Source organism: Anguilla rostrata, chromosome 16 (assembly GCF_018555375.3).
Source record: "Anguilla rostrata isolate EN2019 chromosome 16, ASM1855537v3, whole genome shotgun sequence".
In the NCBI taxonomy this organism is placed as follows: domain Eukaryota; kingdom Metazoa; phylum Chordata; class Actinopteri; order Anguilliformes; family Anguillidae; genus Anguilla; species Anguilla rostrata.
The window spans coordinates 7,490,345-7,510,019 of record NC_057948.1 but is presented as its reverse complement, the minus strand read 5'-3'; the positions used below and the strand labels follow the sequence as shown (position 1 = coordinate 7,510,019).

The 19,675-nt window shown below is 49.4% G+C and overlaps 1 protein-coding gene and 1 long non-coding RNA gene across 3 annotated transcripts in view; one reads left to right on the top strand and one right to left on the bottom strand.

Annotated features, from left to right (window-relative positions):
* Window positions 1-19,675, top strand: part of LOC135241520 (doublecortin domain-containing protein 1-like) — a 130,693-nt gene that overhangs the window by 15,636 nt on the left and 95,382 nt on the right. For both annotated transcript variants that reach the window (XM_064312000.1, XM_064312001.1), the window contains exons 5-8: window positions 119-281; window positions 6,673-6,878; window positions 8,682-8,775; window positions 12,254-12,420. In XM_064312000.1, coding sequence (XP_064168070.1) covers window positions 119-281; window positions 6,673-6,878; window positions 8,682-8,775; window positions 12,254-12,420 — 630 coding nt within the window. The remainder of the gene's footprint in view (window positions 1-118; window positions 282-6,672; window positions 6,879-8,681; window positions 8,776-12,253; window positions 12,421-19,675) is intronic.
* LOC135241525 (uncharacterized) overlaps window positions 14,303-19,675 on the bottom strand; it is a 32,034-nt gene continuing 26,661 nt past the window's right edge. Inside the window, exons 2-4 of the long non-coding RNA XR_010326019.1 lie at window positions 17,679-17,807; window positions 17,359-17,568; window positions 14,303-17,259 (exon numbers count right to left, since the gene is read on the bottom strand). This is a non-coding gene — a long non-coding RNA (uncharacterized LOC135241525). The remainder of the gene's footprint in view (window positions 17,260-17,358; window positions 17,569-17,678; window positions 17,808-19,675) is intronic.

Below are 19,675 nucleotides of genomic sequence, written 5' to 3'. Positions count from 1 at the left end.
GTAAAAAAAAAAAATGTGTGATGTGCTGTAGCAGCGAAGCCCTCGTATCCCTAAACCCAAACAGGAAGTGCGTTTATCTTTCCGTTTTTGCGAGACTCGCCTCTCCCTGTGCCCTCAGCTGCTGGAGGAGTGCACGTCCAAGCTCAAGATGGCCTCCGCCGCCCGCCGCCTCTTCCTGGAGGACGGCAGGGAGGCGTCCCGGGGCGAGGACGTCCCGAAAGACGCCCACGTGTACGTCTCCGGCGGGGAGGCGTTCCTGGACCCGCGGGCGGAGATAAGGGGTAGGGGGGAGGAACGGCGGGATGGAGGGGTGGGGGGGGAAACGAATGTTTACTCGTTTACGGCTGAGCCGGGAGATAATGCGCTTAACGAGAGGACCGTCTTCTGACAGCTCTGTTTAATGCCCTTTATTAGCGTCGGCCGCTTAATTTAATTTGGGCCTAAACGGACATTAGCGCGACCGCGGGAGGCTAAGCGCGCGGGGCCGTCGTAAATCCAGGCAGAGATTTATGGACCCCTTCCCTTTCAGTTCGGGTGACATTAAGCAGACGCGATCCATTACGTTTATTACATAAGCGCGACAGCTCGTAACCGCTTCCCCCCCCGCTATTCCATACAGGAGCCGAGGACACACACACTCAGCCCATCCATAATCAAACAAAAACAAAATGAAAAACGTATTAATTACTTTAAACATGTAATTTTTTTCATTATTATTACTAAATTTTATATATTTAAAAAATATATATACACATACGTACAATACTCATGAGTCATTTTATCTATGGCTATACACTATACATCCTATGAATTGCTCCATTACCAGAAAGCAAATTTGTTGAGACTGCCTTGTATTGTGAAGTCGTTCCACTCAGAGTTGTGGTTTAAACTGTGCTTGTTGAGCTGTTATCCTTGCTTTCGAGAGTTCGGGAGAGAGGAGGAGGCGAGGACGGCGTTTGCGGCGGGGCGGCTGTTCCGCGAGGCGGTCGGGTCTGTTTGGGGAGCCCGCCGTCGGGCGCCGAGTCGCGGTCCAGAACGCCTCAGCTGGGCCGCGCTGGCAGGGGTTCAGGGCGACGCGCACGGCTGTTCCTCGAGCGGAGCGGGGCGGGGCGGGGTGGGACGATTTTGGCACAAGCCGACGGGGTTGGGGGGGGGGGAGGCGCTTTGCGCCCCGGTACCCCTCGCCGGATCAGCGGGCACGGGGCCCCGGCGAAATCTGGTGCCGTACGATGGGTTCTGACTGACGATCAATCTTTCGCGCGGCTCGACAGTTGTCGCGGCGACGCGGAGTGGAGCAGGTGGCAGATGGGGCCTGTCTGCAGAGACTGGAGCGGCAGGGTGCGCTCGGGCGGGGCCCAGAACAGAATTAGACTGGAACAGGAGTACACAGGGAGGACAAGGGGGGGGGGAGTCTGCACACAGACTGGGGGCGTATTCAGTCAGTGTACACAGCAACCCACACATGCAACAACAGAGACACTGGAAGTGCATATTTTCACAGTATGTGAAAAAAAAGAACATTTTATTTTATCATTTTGGCATGAACTATGTAAGGACAGTAGGTTAGCGATGTGGCAAAGTTATAACTGCGCAGGTACAGGAAATAAGCAGTTAGTAGCATTTAAGTAAGTAGCTGAAATGAACTCCAAGGAAAGTCCACACCTGAGTCCTGTCTATAATTCTGTGCTTTGTCCAACCAAATGGTTTCCCTGGATTTGTTGTATATTTGCTGAAGTTGTTATGCAAGCCCTTTTCTTACATAAAACTATTCATCGGTGCTTTGCAACCCGAAATCAGTTCACGCTGCAACGCTCATGTGAATTCAGGAGGGCTGAAGACAAGCACGTGTTCGCCTCTGAAGCATGTGATGTCACCACCACTTCTTTTCACTGTGATCGACAGGCCGAGGCTGTCGACACGGAGACTGTCCAGACTCCACACCAGACAGTGAGGCCCATCCATGCACTAGAACAGTCCCTTAACAGATACCAGACTGTGGGGCCCATCCATGCACTAGAACAGTCCCTTAACAGATACCAGACTGTGGGGCCCATCCATGCACTAGAACAGTCCCTTAACAGATACCAGACTGTGGGGCCCATCCATGCACTAGAACAGTCCCTTAACAGATACCAGACTGTGGGGCCCATCCATGTACTAGAACAGTGCCTTAACAGACCATGGACTGTGGAGCCCATCCATGCACTAGAACAGAGTCTTAACAGATAGCAGACTGTGGGGTCCATCCATGCACTAGAACAGTCCCTTAACAGATACCAGACTGTGGGGCCCATCCATGTACTAGAACAGTGCCTTAACAGACCATGGACTGTGGAGCCCATCCATGCACTAGAAGAGAGTCTTAACAGATAGCAGACTGTGGGGTCCATCCATGCACTAGAACAGTGCCTTAACAGATACCAGACTGTGGGGCCCATCCATGCACTAGAACAGTGTCTTAACAGATACCAGACTGTGGGGCCCATCCATGCAATAGAACAGTGCCTTAACAGATACCAGACTGTGGGGCCCATCCATGCAATAGAACAGTGCCTTAACAGATACCAGACTGTGGGGCCTATCCATGCACTAGAACAGTGCCTTAACAGATACCAGACTGTGGGGCCCATCCATGCACTAGAACAGTGCTTTAACAGATACCAGACTGTGGGTCCCATCCATGCACTACAACAGTGCCTTAACAGATACCAGACTGTGGGGCCCATCCATGCACTAGAACAGTGCCTTAACAGATACCAGACTGTGGGGCCCATCCATGCACTAGAATAGTGCCTTAACAGATACCAGACTGTGGGGCCCATCCATGCACTAGAACAGCGTCTTAACAGATACCAGACTGTGGGGCCCATCCATGCACTAGAACAGAGCCTTAACAGATACCAGACTGTGGGGCCCATCCATGCACTAGAACAGTGCCTTAACAGATCCAGACTGTGGGGCCCATCCATGCACTAGAACAGAGTCTTAACAGATACCGGACTGTGGGGCCCATCCATGCACTAGAACAGAGCCTTAACAGATCCAGACTGTGGGGCCCATCCATGCACAAGATAAGCCACCCATCAGCCCCCCACATGCCTGGCAGAATAGCCATTTCATATGTCATCAGTGATATGAAGCAACACATACTTTTTTTTACAAAGCAACAAATTCATCAGGCAAAACAAAGGAACGAAAACCCTCCTCCCCCTTTCGGAAAGTTTCCAGGGTACGCAGAACGGCGCGGCGTGGGAAAACGAAAGTCACGCGGCCGCGGAAAAATCACGTTCGGGGAGAGAGAGCGCGTGGGACTCAGCTCCAGGCTCCTCGTAGCGAGTGTGGAAATGGAGGGGGGGGTGGGGGAGGGCGGGGAGGGGGGGGGGGGCGAGGGTTCAGAGTGTGGCGTCGGGTGTGAGAAAAGCGCGACCTGTCAGAGAAAGTTTTCCACTGTTTGCCTATGGGCCTGATGTGTTTTGACAGGCCGTGATTGATACGGGGAGGCGTGAGTGGAGGGGAGCGGCCGTCATCTGTTTTGTGGGAGTACGTGTCAGTGGAAAGGGACGTATTTACACCGCTCTAATTGCCTGACTTATTTAGAGCGCCGAAGGTACCAGTCGGGGAGCCAGGTAGCGTGGTAACACTCCCCACATCACACACAGCCACGCTTAATTGCTCTGTCATTTTCTGTACTTCAGCAGGACCGGGGAGCGGTTAAATGAACCATATATCGCTCACCTTGTGCGGCAAATGATCAAAAGAATGCCCCCCCCAACCCCAACCCCCCCACCCCACACCGTTTTTTTACAGCAGGCATGTACATTAAGAGGAGGCGAGACTTAATTGCAATATGGTTGCCGCAGACTCCTTTGTTTGGTTTTTTTTTCTTTCTCTTTTTGTGTAACTGTGTGGGTAATGGCCTGTTGCTTTAACGCAGAGTGACAAATACATACAGCAAGAGACCTGACATTTTTTTTTTCATAATGGTTTTCAGGTTTCTACATGATGTCAATCTTCACTAGTGAAATAATACACTCAACTTGAGTTAAGCATTCATTAAATGATGGCAAAATAATTTGTTATTGCCGGTATGCTCTGTAGCTAAGCCGTGGAGCTGATTTGCTCTCTTTTCAACAACGATTGTCAACCTATGGACATAACTCTTAGCTTATCTGTACATTATACAGAAAATAATGTATTGAGCCCTGTGTCTGCGTACTGTGTGAGTGTGTGTGTGTATACTGTGTGTGTGTGTGTTTGTGTATGTGCATGTGTGTTTACGCGCTTGTGTATATTTGTATGATAGTGAGCGACAGAAAGAAAGCGAGAGAAAGAGAGAGAGAGAGCTCTCTGAGGTCCAGGCCTGTATTGTTGCAGGATTAACCTGGGAAGGTGTGAGGGGTAATGTGGCAAAGCCCTCAGAAGAAAGCAGACGGCATCCACTGCCAGGGGTGATTGGCGCGGCAAATGGCCTGTTCACAACAGCAGTCGGCATTTCCGTGACAAGACGGTAAAGCGAGGCTATCAAACCCGCCATTTTCATAAACCGGCCCCCGGGCCTTCGATCGCACCTCGGAACTCGCCGGAGAACCGCTCGTTTGTTTTTCCGCCTTTTCGGCGCGCGAGCCGGCCACGTTTGACGAACCTCCTCGCGTAACGAAAGAGGGGCGTTTTCCCAAAACGTCGGCGGCAAATCGCGAGCGGAGCTGCTCCTCCGCGTTGCGAACCCGCAAGCTCGGAGGTAATGTCGGCGCGTCCCAGAGGAATGATCGAAATCCAATTAAAGGAGCGGGGGTTGCCAGAAATCCAACCGAACAATACGGCGCTCGCATAAACGAACAATGGCCAAATTACCTTCGGAGCTCGGAAGTGCTGTAGCCGTCAGTACGCCGGCAGCGAAACAACATCAGCTTTGTTTTAGCATCAATGTGTTGTGCAACACCTGCAGGTCATTTAGGCTCAGGTGCAACAATCAAAAAGGCCATTTTGAAAGCCCGCATTGACAGATGCATTCATTTCACATTCAACATTAAAGCTACACTATGTAAGATTTATGTGGATTAGACACGCTTGGATATTAATTGTAAAAAGTCACACAAATGGTGCTTCCCGGCAAGGTGCATGTTCTTGCAGCAGCGATTTTTGCCTCATTGTCCGGATCTTATCATGGTGACCATGTTGTCCCTAGCAACAGGGGAGAAAGATTTTTCAGCCAGCAAGGTAGAGTCCACCTCATTAATCGATTAAGCACTTTGCTCATGGGTACAACAGCTCTGGCTTGGTCAAGACGTCCGAACTGCCGTATGTCACGCCGTGTGTCCGCCTATGTCAAAGATAAGCGGGGTCGTACTGGAAGCTTGGCGGTCTGCTCTCTCTCTCTCAGCTAAAGTGCAGGTGTTTAAGCAAGGCTAGCTCCCTTAGCATGCTGCCAACGCAGTGCTTCTGAATTGAGTCAAATTCCAAACAAGTTGGCCGACAGCAAACATAATTGCAAACACTGTATCAACGGGCAGGGAAGTTTGAATTGTAGAACTACTTGCCAGTGACATGCTGCGTAACGTCCCAACTGTTACCAGCTGTCATCATTCTAGCAGCATCTCTGAGGGAACGTACTTTAATCAGCGGATATGCTCAAGCATAGCTTTCCCCGTCCCTTCATGTTGTGATTTGTGTGTCCCAAAGGTAACATATTCATTTGCCTTTTTTTTTTTTTGATTTTATTAAAAATAGTTTGGAAAGACAACTTATGCGGTAATGAAAGACTCTGAAGGGAAGACTGTCAGCAACTGGAAGCATTGCTGAGGGAATGAATGAGCGGTACCCTGTCATAAAGACAGGTGAATGACAAAAGTCCACACTTGGCAGCAGGGATGTTGATGATCATTGGATGTTAGTCACTGGATGTCACAGTGGACATTAGTCATTGGATATTAGTCGTTGGATGTCAGTTGCTGTATGTTAGTTGTTGGATATTAGTCGTTGGATATTAGTCGTTGGATGTCAGTTGCTGGATGTTAGTCATTGGAGATATTAGTCATTGAATGCTAGTCAATGAATTTCTCTGTAGATATAAAGCTGTGGTTATAGGATAATGGGTGGGGTGGGGGGTGGTTCACCAGTAAAGCACAGTAATGGTTCCAAAGCCACTACAACTGGTGCATGTCAACCGAAAATAAACCACTGTCCCATTTGAGGGCCTGTAAACGGGAGTTAAACGGAGGGTGCAAACTGGGAAAGAGAGTCTAAAGGGGCAGATTGTCCAGTAAGTGGGGGGGGGAGGGGGTGGGGGGCAAGCCAGCCGGGAGAACGAGGAGGGGAATGGCGGCAACGAAACGATCAGCTGATTAGTGGGCGAGGCGCGCTAAGGTGAATTTTAATTATGGCTAAATTGTGGTATTACTCCTTCATACCCTTAACATCTGTTCCCTTCAGGAGCCGTGATTTATGCCCGCTATCAGCGAGGCCAGCCTGCCTGCCGCAGCTTATGCTGCGCTTAGTGGGAGCTGACAGCGATATCTGGATGATATGCGCATCGACGTGGAGGACGGCCAACGTGTATAAAGGCTGGGAGGGAGGGGTGGGGGTGCGCGGGTCTGGTGTGCGATTTAGAGGGGAGGAGAGGGGACGGGCGCGTCGCGTTTCCAAGCCAAATATTGACTTCACCTTTCCTTTCAGCCCATCTGTCATTGAGCAAGGAGGCGAGCTGGACCGTGAACGGCGTGGTGCTCCCCGCCAGCCCCGGGCGGGGCCGGACCCGGCCCGCCCTCTCCCGCCGGCTGCGGGGGCTCAGCCGGGCCGCGCCCACCCTCCGAGTCCTGGCGTTCCGGAACGGGGCCGGGAGCGAGGGCTGCGAGGTGGCCGCCGCCGGCCCGGTGGAACAGGTACGTCGGGAGCAGGGCCTGTGCCAAGCGTCCCCAGCAGGTGGCGCTGTGGGCGGCAGGCAAAGTTCACTTCCCTGCAAACCTGCAGCTTTGTTCACACCCAGAAAACCAAAGCTAACATGGCCGTTGTAATAATGAATTGAACACTTTCCTTAATTGAATGTTCTTGTCGTTTTGTGACCAGCGGTGGGCTGATATTTTCATTAACCTGTTCACTATGACCAAAACCAGATATATTTCACAGCATACTGCATTTCTCTCACATTTTAGCTGTTTCTGTAAAAAAAAAAAAAAAAAAAGGATTTATTTCACACATGATCTGTCCTGTGGGTAAACTTACAATGGGCCAGTACTAATGCAGGGCCCTGTTGTGAAGACCCCATCCCAGCCGTCTGGGAGAGCGAGGGAAGCGAGGTGAAGGCTTTGATCTGTAAAGTGTAACCGCTCGTGAGTGTTCGTCCGCTCTTCCGGCTAGTCGGCCATGTTAAATTTAGAAGGCGATAGGATTCCTGTCCTCTTCCCCCTCCAGTGGGTGGGAAGAGAGAGCTACCCTGGCCTGAGCTTCATCTCGGTTCATCAGGCGAGACAGGGAAACCAACCGGAAGGAGACCACGCTCCCTCTGTGTGTGTGTTGTGCACGTATGCAAGTGTGTCTGTGTATGTGTGCGTGCATGCTCACAAATGCATGTGTATGCATGCACATGCTTGCGTGTGTGCTCATAAACGCGTGTGTGTGTGCATACACATGCATGCACGTGTGCATGTTCATGTGTGCATGCGCGTGTGTTGCACCCTCTGAAAATGTGAAAAGGTCAGAACTATTTTATAACACCAATGAAAAATGTAATTGGAAAACACGGTTCACGAATAGTACTTCTCAAAGCGCTGTACATGAACAGTACATTAAAACCACCTAATTTTGTAATCAAATGCATCAAAAACACATACACGACCCATACAAAATACCATACAGGCCAGCTCACAGCTGTACTTGGCTAGCTTCTAATGAATTCTTATTAGTCATTTGGAGGCTTTTTTTACAAGGGTGTGTTTTTATGCCAATAGTGTAACAGTGTGCAGACTGAAAAAACAGGAAAATTAATGTTATGAAAACGGGAGCTGATCAGAGACCTGGATGTGTGTGACTTTTCTCACCCCTTCCCCAACCTTTGCCAGGCAATTTTCAGATACGCTTGCACTTGGGTCCTCAGGGGGGACCCCGCAAACTTCCTTTGTTAAGATCCTTCACGGCGTGCGCCAAAACTCAGCAGAGAATCTCCGGGGGGCCTCCCTGTGAAAAAACCTGCGTTCCCGCCGCCACCGCCGCCCTTTCTTCCGCGAGACTGCCCCGCTTTCGTTTTCTTTCCCGTTGGGCCGGCCGCGTCGGGCGAAGCACCTCGCGTCGGCCGAGATCAGCTGCCTCCGCCCCCCCCCAGACCCCTCGATGCGTAGCGCATTCTCTTGGACGCACAAATTCCAAGAAACGACTTCCGACCCGTTAAGGCCGGCGTGACGCAAAAAGGCCTGGATTCGAGATATTTTTGGCGGGCCCAAGTTTTCAAAGGACCCAGACCCCGCCGCCAACGTCGGCGCGTAGCGTCGGGGGAGGTGGGGAGACTCGGGCTCGCGTGGCCACCCCTCCGCTTAATTTCTTTGGTCTCTCGTGTGCATGTCGACTGCGGCCGAACGTCAGCCCTTGCCTCTGAAGCTGCCTCATCGCATCCCTGTTGCCTGGAGACCAAATGCCTCCAGTTTTGACGTCCGACCCGTTTTTTTTTTCTCTTTTCTTTTTCGAACCTCCAGTTCCTGGACCTGTGCACGCTGAAGTTACAGCTCACCTCGACGGCCCAGCTGCTGTACGACTGGGAGGGAAATCGAGTGCAGGACATCGGCCTCGGTACGTCTCGCAAATCGAACACTCCCTTTGTGGAAAACTGTAACTCACAATGCACTTGTTTTCTTCACAAACAGTTCTCCAGAGTCAGCGATCACAAAAGAACTGTCTTGCTTGGTTTATTTGCAAATAAATGTTAAATACAAACGTTGATTGAATCCAGGCCTGTATGGTTCTGTCCCTGGGTATCAAATTTACATCAATTTACTGCACGCTGATTTTTTGTCAGGCTGCGTCTGACCAAAACCGCCGATTGAGGGGGGTTTATGATGAGTGTATTGGAAAGATTAAGACAGGCACATGTTTCAGTGAAACGAGACACATCAGGTGTCAAAGAGCATGATGGATTTCTAAGAATAGCAGTTACAGACATTACATGACCTTTACATAACCTCAACCAGCAAACGTCAAGTTGCTTGGTCAGGATAAACCATCTTGCATTTATTACCCAGCTGAGATAAATAATGACGATAGACCTGAGTACAGAAAATAAAATATATACATAACTAAACAGCTAGTTTAAATTGTTTGATGTATTCCTAAAATATGTGCTAACTAGATCAATACAGCCCGAAAGTCTATATTCATTTTTACATTTTCACATTTTGAAGGTGTTTTCACTTGTCTCTTTCAAAATTTCTCCCATTGATTAATAAAAAAATATTTCTGCCTGTTGCTTTAGCAAAGTCCTCACAAAGCCAGTCCCTCGGTAATATTGTGTGATGTTGACCATTATGCAAAGACCCTTCGGCAGCTCAGTATGCGTTCTGCTTCTCCGCGCAAGGGAAGACCCCGGCCACGAAGGGCAGCTTCCTCGCCAGCCTCTCTCACGTCGGTCGCTTCCCTATTCACCGTCCACAGCGTGGGGCTTTTGCGAGGCGGCCGACTCTCGATCACACGAAGACCATAGAGAACTATTTTGAAGGGATGCGTGAATGACATTATTGACTCTGTTGGTCTTGTGCTCGCAGAAAACCTTAGAGAAAGACCTCTTGCAAGTGTTACATCAAAGATGTGGTTTGCTTGCTGGAGTTTAAGTTCTGTTCTAGTGTGTTTTTATGTTTTTCATTAGCTCAGACAGTTTTCAGGAAGTTAAAAAACATGCAGTAAAACTGGAGAAACGTCAAAAAAACTCTAGAAAGTAAACTATCCCTTGGAGTGCCAAGCCTGGGCTGATGCCGAACCAAGTTTACAGACCATTTATCTTTCATTATACAAACAAACATGAGTATAAAGGGAGGGTCCGATCTGCTTATTTTTAACTTCACATCTTCACATATTCATATGGACGGGATTGGCGTTCCAGATCAATTAGAACATGCTTTGCTCTTCCTAGCAGTCAAACACAAAGTAACAATAATACTCATCAACCCACGAGGCTTAGCTCCCTCCCTCACAAATGTACCAAGTATCCTAATTATTCTCACCCCCCCCCCCACACCTATCAAAGGAGGCCTGCCTCTGTCTCATTGTTTCCCCTAAAAAACACCCGCTACACAAACAGCGTGGGCTGTTTTGAGTGGTCTTTGCAAGGATAGAGGAGCCACTGCGGAGAAAACCCAAGATGCCCCCCTGCGACCGGGTGGGGGGTACGGGGCGTGGGTGGGGGGGTGAGCCCATTGGGGTTCAGGAAGCGTGAGATGAGCGGCCCGGGGCTCTGAATGCCTCCGCGTGGGCTCCCATGCTGTTTCCCGAAGGCAGAGCCCCCACCCCCCAACATGGCCGCCCTCGTCTCTCTCTCTCTCCCTCGCGCGCGGAGAACTCTTCACTCTCAATTTAACCCGAAAAATCTGATGAACCCATTTACTCCGCACCAGATTTTCATGGAACAAAGAGTAGATATAGTTACAAGTGATCAATCGCCGGGCGTGCAGCGAGGCGGCGGGGCATTAACAATCCCCCGCCGTTTCAGTCCACTTGCTCGAGCAGAAGATCCGCCGGCATATTTAATGCAGCAACTATTTCACTCCATTTAAGGGAGGCATGACTCAGGCAGCATTCTTTAAAGTGGAAGAAGGGGGGGGGGGGGCGTGTTACTCAATGGCCTGCCTGCTCCCCACAGCTCCAGCCCCCCCCCCATTTGGAGACGGAGCACACAATTAAAATGGCCCAGGTACGTCCTGCAATGCCATAACGACCCTCAGGTCCGTAACGCACATCCACGTAGTTTCCGCCTCCTCTGGCTTCGGATAACGCTAACGTCCCATTAGGGTGCAACGTGCACACATCCACGTTCCCTCCTCTGTGTAGCCTTGCTGCAGGCCCCCTCCGGCACACGCTGTCAAATTAATGGGATCACTGGCGAGCCAAGCAGCTGTGAAAGATTGCTTTAAGTTTGTCAATCGTGCGCTTGTCATTCTGTTCAGCCCTGCGGAAGCCTAAATTCGGACAGGCATCGATATTTAAGAAAACGGCCGCTAAAGCAAGCAGCCGAGGGGGGGAAACGGACACTGGAGCGATGGCCACCGCGCCAGCAGAAAGGGCCCCAACGGCTGCCGACTGCGTTCCGGAAGCTCTCCACGTCCGGTCGGCACAAGCGCTCGGGGTTTCGCCCTTTCGATGTTTCTTATCAGCGAAACGGGAAGCGGACCTGCAGTTTCACTTTGGAATCTGCTGAACGTTCGGCAGGTACGACTTCCGGCCACGCAGTTGGGTTCACATCAGGTTCCCCAGTATTTCCCAACTTTATTTCTTATATACCTTTTTGGCACTACCAAAAATCAATTCTGGAGCGAGTGGTTTCATCGTCGTTATCACGATATCTGCTCATTTTCAATAACCGATGCTACTGACAGACGTTTTTTTATTGTATTTTTGCCAGTGGAGGTTGATGTAGGGGCTGTGTAGGGGTACGCCTCGGGGGGAAAGGCGCCCGCTGGTCACGCGACGCAGTTTGCGCAAAACTGGCTGTCATATGTCAGAGCTCGCCGTCGTCTTTCGGGGACAAAGTCAACAACCTAATCCCTTTTACACGTCTATTTATTTATATCTTCTTTCTCCCAGGGGTTCCACCCCCACGTACCCGCTAACATACCTCTGCCAAAGACCCCCGTGAGGTGTGAGACACCCCCCGTTTCCTCTGGGGTGAGAGACCCCCTGATTTCAAGGCTCCGGTCTTTGCGCGGTTTTCATCTGAACAATGAGAAGGGGGTTTTTCAGCAAGGCTGGTTCCAATTCATCTGTGATAAATGAGAAGATAAGGCAATCAGTGCACACCATGACACTGTGTGCAGCTAGTTAGGCACACTTCGAGACTATTCAGGTGTGCTCGCGAGTCCTGCGGCTGGGGGGGGAGGGGGGCCCTGCGTATATATATAGGCTCCTGATGGTGGCCACTAGTCATCCAGGAGTTTGCTCCTCATCCAAGCTTCCTCTTCGGCTGCAGGCCCCGTGCGCTGGCGAGACACGCCCGCGGACCCCTCGTCCTGGGCCGCACGGACGCACAGTAATTTGGTCTCCTTTATTTTTTACGTACGCGCAGTTCCCCTGCTGGACGGCTGCCTGCAGGGCTCGGCCACGCCCCTGAGGGGGCCGGTGTGGGTGTCCCGGGGCGAGTGGTTCAGCCCGGCCGGGGCCAAGGTCTACATCCAAGGAGCCCTGCGCGCCCTGCGCGGGAAGCTGAGGCCCGCGGCGGAGTACCTGGCGCAGGTGAGTCGCAGGGGGCCGGCCCGCCCCCCCTTCCACGCCCCGTGGGGAAGCGGGAGGTGGGCGAGAGGACGGAGGTGGGGGGTGAGGGGGGGGAGCCGACCGCATCTCTCCCGACACTCAGCGGCCGGGTGATTGATCATCGCCCTCGTGGGCTGGCGAACGTGACGTGGCGGGCTCGGGTTCCGCAGCCCGGCGGGGTGCCGCCGCCGCTCTCTGATCTCCGGGCCGGGGATAATGATGCTAATTGTGTCTGTCTCCCGGTAGTCTGGGTCATGGGTCTCGTCTCTTCCCCTTTTTTCCCCTCCTTGAAACTGAATTCTTCCTTGTCACAGTGTTTTTTTCCCTCAGAACGCTGCAAAAAAGGTGTCTTAAGTGTTTTATCCTTAGAAGACCTAAAATCTTTTTTTTTCTTTCTCTCAAGTAGAAAATATTAGCTTGTTTTAAGTTACTTTGTGCTCGACAAGTGCAACTGTCTTACCTCATTGGCAAACTGGAAATGAGTCAAACTCTCGCCTCATTAGCTATCTTTTTGTCTTATTTAACAAAAAAAGTAACAGAAATGAGATTTTACGTCTAAATACAAGATTAAAATACTTGCTACGATCGACTTTTTAATTTTTTTGCAGTAAAGGATGGTTGAGTTATCCTTACATTTGCTAAGTTCCAGACTGAAAGTGAATCAGATGTTTGAAATTGTAATCTGTGTTTGGATTGGCTGAGTAAGTAAGATGAAAAGGTCAAAGGGAGGACAGTTAACATTAGAATGTAGCGCTGTTTTTCCCCCATTGTTTTATATCGCACTGCTGTGGTATTGTTGCAGCTGGTTAAATTTCATTGCTTGCCACTGGATGGCTGAGCTTGTTTTGGCCTTGTTTGCCAAAGTGCCAGTGTTTGCTGACGTTATAACAATGGCTTAAAATTTTGTACTGGTAACTTTATTCACATTTTGCCTCAATTTAGATTGCCTTGCTTGGTGTTCAGAAGCTAAAAACATGTACAACTGTTTATGTATTTAATGATAAGCCACAATAGTGTTCCAACAGTTTTTATACATTTATCAGAAAATATGCCCTTGAAATAGGACTAGCTTACTGATTGTGTTAAATTTAAATCCCTAATAATAAAGCTAAAAAGCCTGATCTTCTGCATGCATAGGTTTAGTGATTGTTGTAATCTACATTTCTGCAACGCACCATTATGTATGGTAACACACTGACCTCAAATTCATTTGTAAAATCCTTTCGTTTTCTAAAAGAAAAATATTTAAAGAAAATATTTTCCCTGTCGTGTTTGCTTATGGATGGGTGCAGTGATATAGACAGAGGGGCCCTTACCTTGAATCTTTTCTTTACCGGCAGAAATAAATATTTTGTTTAATTGTGTGTTTTTGTATGTGTACCTTGTGTGTACACGTGCGTGCCTGTGTGTGTCCATTTATGTATGTGTGAATGTGTCAGTGTGTGTGTGCGTGTATTTGCCTGTGTGTACAAGTGTTTCTATTTATGTATGTGTGAATGTGTCTGTGTATGTGTGTGTGCATGTGTGTTGGCGTGCTTGTGTGTATGTGCATGTGCCTGTGTGTACAAGTGTGTGTCCGTTTGTGTGTGAATGTGTATCTGCGCATGTGTGTGAGTGTGCGTGCTTGTGTGTGTGCACAAGTGTGTGCCTGTTTATGTATGTGTGAATGTGTGTCTGTGTATGCGTGTGAGTGCATGTGTGTTTTCGTGCTTGTGTGTATGTGCCTGTGTGTACAAGTGTGTGTCCGTTTATGCATGTGTGAATGTGTGTCTGTGTATGTGTGTGCGTGCATGTGTTTTTGTGCTTGTGTGTATGTGCCTCTGTGTACAAGTGTGTGTCCGTTTATGTATGTGCATGCGTGCTTGCGTGCTCGTGTGTGTGCTGGGGAGGGCAGTTAACGCTTTCAGGTGGCGGGGCCTGTCTCTTTGCGTTAGCGTTCCCATTATGCGGATGCGGCGATGGCGGGGGTGGGGGCACGCGATCTGGGGTGGCAGTGCGAGGCGTGGTGTCAGTGTTTGGGGACAAACAGACGTGTGGGAGGGGGGGATTGGGGTATGGGACGTGTGAAAGGGCAGCGGAGCGCGGCGGTTGAACGGAGGCAGCTGTATTTACCGCCTGCAGAGATGCCCCGCACCCAAAATCACGGCGCCACACAAACCCCGCCCCCGTCCCCTCCATTACCTTACCTTACCCTTACCTCTGTTTTACCTGTACACATCAGCAGGACCTCGGACTTTGGGAGCTGTTGGACACGATGAATGAGTATTATACAGCAAATCCCTGGGCAAGGATATAGCAAGCAGCCTAATACGGCCATGTTAAGCCATCATTACGTTGGATTGAGATTAGCATAGCAAGCACTCACCAGCCGGCCTTTGCACTGAAAGTTTGATGCGTTTCTCCACATACTTTGTTTTATTCTACACACTTAAGTACAGTACCTTAGGTACACCTACATGTGTGCTATAATGTACTGGATTTCCCTATTTTTGTAAGTCCCTTAGAATGTGGGTCGATACAATACTGGATTAAATCCAGACGACAGGATCAGCTAACTAACTGAATTGTCATAGTTCATTGCTTGTGTTAGAAAGTATTGTTCTTCACTTTCAGTTCAAACGATGTTGTTCGATTCATTGGATCTATTTATGAGACGCGTGCAGTTCTATTAATATTAATAATGCATGTTTGTAAATTATAATTACCCTTGAGTTCTGCATTTATTGATACACTATTTTACATATCTGTCTATATTCTGAATTATATTTCATAAGCACATTGCATATTTAATGTCAGATTCATAACATACACAGACACATGAAAACACTTTAAAGGAATTCCTCGTGCAACCATTTCAATTCTGATGCCGACTGCACGTCAGTCGAAATATGGGAAAGGGGCTGTATGTAATGTTTTCCCCATTCTTAACGCATCACATTACTGTACACTGAGCGTTTTCACAGGCAAAAATATTGTTAAATATCAACCAGATTACAGTGTCCAGCAGTAACACCTAATCGTTATATGATGTATACTGTATATATTGATGATTATCGAAGCCTGTCCCTTGTGTACTTTCGTATAATCAGCGAGACAAACAGGGAGCTCAAATCACAGGCTTCAGGAAGGATGGGAGTCCACTGGAAACAGAACTACGGCGCACGCCGAAGTGAAAGAGCGACGACATTGGAGCGTCTTAAACTTCAGACAGCTTTAAGTGCCGCGAGGAGCCGCGCCGTCCCCGGGCCGGTTAAATTAAGTGAAAATTGCATTCTTGTCGGCGCAGATACAAAAATGGAATTCGCGATTGTGAAATATACACAGTTGTCACTTCTTTAAAAGGTGTCGGCAATTTGCTTCAGTGGATAAGGTGAATATTCGCCGTGACAGGAAAAGGGGGGGGGGGTTGGGGGTTGGGGGGGGGTGGGGGGGGTTTAGCGCCACGTGCGCAATCAATAAAAGACTTCAATATCTCAGGCTTCATTACGCCCGTAATAAGAGGCGATAGATCTGCGCCGCGCGAAACGACGAGCAGCCCCGGGCCCACCCGGCTGCAGGGCCGCGGCCAGAAAGACAACGCTGCCACCTAGAGGACACGTTGGGGAATGCTCACGCACAACCACACCACCTTAACTTTTCGCACTGTTATGAGGACTAGGTTCTTAACCCTTTGAAAAGTAGGTTTACGGAATGTTGTTTCAAGTTTTTAAGTCAGTGTTCTAGAACTTCATTGCTTTCAATTACCAGTAGTGATCGTCACATTAGAATGTTTGGTTAAGAACATTCTAATGGCATATTTGTGATCTTACACCTGAAAGGGTTAATATCTCATGGCTATACTGTGTTGCTTCTGCATTGTCATTTTAAGGGAGTGAGGTTGTGGAACCACGTCTTTGTGTCTTATTTTAGTATACAAAAAACCACTACATGTTTGCTGATGTAAGTCATAGGTATTGATCCTGAGAGGTACAAGAATTAAACAGGCACTCACACTGTCAATATTGGTTGCGACTGTTATCCGGGCCCTCTTGCCATCTACTGCCTCTATTGGTACGACGTTGTTACTGCAAGAGCTGCTGTCTGACATAAGTCAGTCACACTGAGTAAAAAGACTTTTTTCAGGCTTTGGCGTCACGTCAAGTTTTGTGAGGCAAACGGCGTAACTGCACGAACACTGATGGCAGTGGATTGTGGCAGACACAGTGCAAGCAGGGGCTGATTACAGAAATACCATGACCCCGATATGGCACGCTGATGCCGTTTGTTCTTAAAACAAACACACGCGCGTTAAAAATGCCCTTGGATTCCTCCCATATGCGACTCTCCGTATTTTATGTTCCATGTTTCATTTAATATTTAATTATTTTATGTTGCATGCTTTGATTTTATCTACGGAAGCAGAAAGGTTGGTATACGAAGGACTCACGTATTTAGCCACACGTGTCCAAAGGTGTTTTTTTTGTGTCTCGGTGATTCCCAGTGAAGGAACTTGCCGCCTGCTCAGAACCGCAAGCCCAGCCATCCAGCAACAGAATCAATGGGAGCTTAACTCAGCCCACCTGGTGCCAGAGGCGTCCCGGGACAGGGGGGGGTTGGGGGGTGCAGAGTTTTGAGGAAAAACCTGATGTCTGTGTAGAGCACCTCAACCTCAGCTGGCCTGGGGAAGCTCTGCACTCGAGGCTCGGGGCTTTGAAGATCAAACGGAGAGCAGGGCCACAGCCTGCCTGGGACAGGTCACAGGGAGGGAGGGAAAGACAGAGAGCGAGAGAAACAGACGGATAGAGACACAGGTTCAAGGTGAGCAAAAGAGCCATAGAACAACTGAAAGAAAGAGAGGTAGAAAAGAAAAACAGGGTTAGCAGACTAGAGAGTGCCCTGATCGGTTTGTGTGGACCTCGGCGAGGTAGGCGCGAACCAGACCGTCCAGGGGAGGCGGGAGGCGGTCGCCGCGGCCTTGCCCACGTCCTGCCGTACGCCCTCCCGGGCCGGGAGTCTGACCGGCTGCCATAGCAACCCCGAGTTTCCGCGAGTGAGGAAGACCATCTGTCCTCCTCGGGGCCGGGGGCGCGGGATGGCGGTGGCTCCCGACCAGAGCGCTGAAGTGGGCCAGGGAGGCAGGAGGTGCGCCGCCTGCTTTCGTCCCCACGCAGAGGGAGGAAAGATGGATTAGGACTTTCAAAACTGTGAGTGTAGGGGGGAAAAGACGCAGGCGGTGCGCCAGCACTAGAGCCAGTAGGTACCCCTCGTTCCAGGTACAGCGCTGTTTGGCCTCCTTTTATCGGAGAGAAAGGAGCCTTTCCCAGCGTCTGTTGTGACAGGGGCAGGCATCCCCGTTCTGGAAGTCCTGTCGATTTTCTAGATCTCTTGATCTGGTGATATAATGAGCATTTTAAAAGCATGGCAGCTTGGGGTCTAATAGCTGAAGTTATTTTGTATTCAAGGATGTGGGGTAGGAAGCCAGGTATCTCTGTAGCACACAAGGGCCCAAGTTCAGTACCCCTGTAGTTTAGCATTTAGTATACCCCTGAAGTACAGTACATTTTCATACTCCTGAAGTATACTACTGTAAGAGTTTTATACAGTTGTAGTACATGTACTATGGTTCCATGGCCCCGTAGTATAGTACTGTAACAGTCCCATACCCCTGTAGTATAGTACTTGAAGATTGGCATTCTCCTGATGTATAGTACTGCAAGAGTTCCAAGCCCCGTAGTCCTGTCATGCAGTACTCTAACAATTCCATGCCCCCATAGTATAGTGCTGTAAGAATTCCTTACCCCTGTAGTATAGTGCTGTAAGAATTCCTTACCCCTGTAGTATAGTGCTGTAAGAATTCCTTACCCATGTAGTATATTGCTGTTAAGAGTTCTATACCCCTGTAGTACAGAACTCTAACAGTTCCATGCCCCTGTAGTACAGAACTCTAACAGTTCCACACTCCTGTAGTACAGTACTCTTAACAGCTCCATGCCCCTGTAGTACAGTACTGTAAGAGTCCCATACCCTTGCATTGTGAGCCACTTCACAAACATAGGTTTAGTGACACTGGCTGCCGTTTGTCCTTGTGGGAGAGATTTAATTCATAACTTGTGCAAGCATCCACCCCAGGGCACATACTTGGGACACCAGAGGTGGGAAGGAGACGAGCTCCTCAAAACAACCAAGCACCATCTCTCTCCACTAATCCAACCCCAGTAAACAAGTCTTTCAAAATGCACAAATATCATTAGCATCAGCATTATGTGTAGCAGCTGTCGCAGTGGTGTTGTTAAATCATTATTGCTATCATCATCATCATCATTACTATCATCAGCCACCACAAAATGTGCCACGTAATTCACAATCGATTCAATATCTGACAGAAGCATTTTAACACAATTTTCAGTCATTTCAGTTTTACAGTATACTCAGAATCAACATGAAATTGACGGACAGCTACCATATGTTCTATACAAATTCATTTGTTGGCTGGATTCACATGCGCTGAACTCTGTGGGTGACCCCTGACATGCCAGATTCCGCGTGTGCAAGTGCTGGACTGATATGCCATCTAAGCCTGGACCAGACCTTGGGTCAAATCCGTATTTGACCAAGGTCTGGCCTGGAGTAACTGTTTGTCATCAGGACTGCTATACATGTCAGCGAGCATCGAGTGTATTAGGGAGCTTTGTGTTAGCACGTCTTGAGCCATTAAAATGAATTGGTGTGAGACACGGTTGCCTAGGTTATATTTACAGTTTGCATGTAAACCTCAGCAGTTGGGGTTGAGAGATGGGGAAAGGGGTGGGGCTAGCTTGGGAAGTAGTGAGGTGAAACACTGGTATTAAAGGGTTGCGTGTTTGGAAGGATCCTGGGATAGGCTTCATAAAACCACCCACTGCTGTAGAAATAGCACTAGTCTCTGAGGTAAACAACACGCGGCTAGCATGGAGCAGGTACACAGCTTTAGGGCTGACCGCGTGTCTCCGGCCACCATTCCCGCCCTAGCCACAGCAACGTGCATTCTGGGAAATCGATGGGAGCGGCTGAGGATTGCGGTCCTGTCGGGGACCGTAACACGAAGCAGACTTTCCTAAGCGGTTGAAGGTGTGAGAGGAGAGTTTAAGCTCACTTCTGCCCAGCGCATCGATTGGGCCTGCCCGACGCCGGGCGCCAGTTGGTGAATTTGCACCTGACGAGCCCCGGCCAACGGCTCCACACCTTCTCCTGCCAGGCAATTAACGGAGAGGCCCGGGCC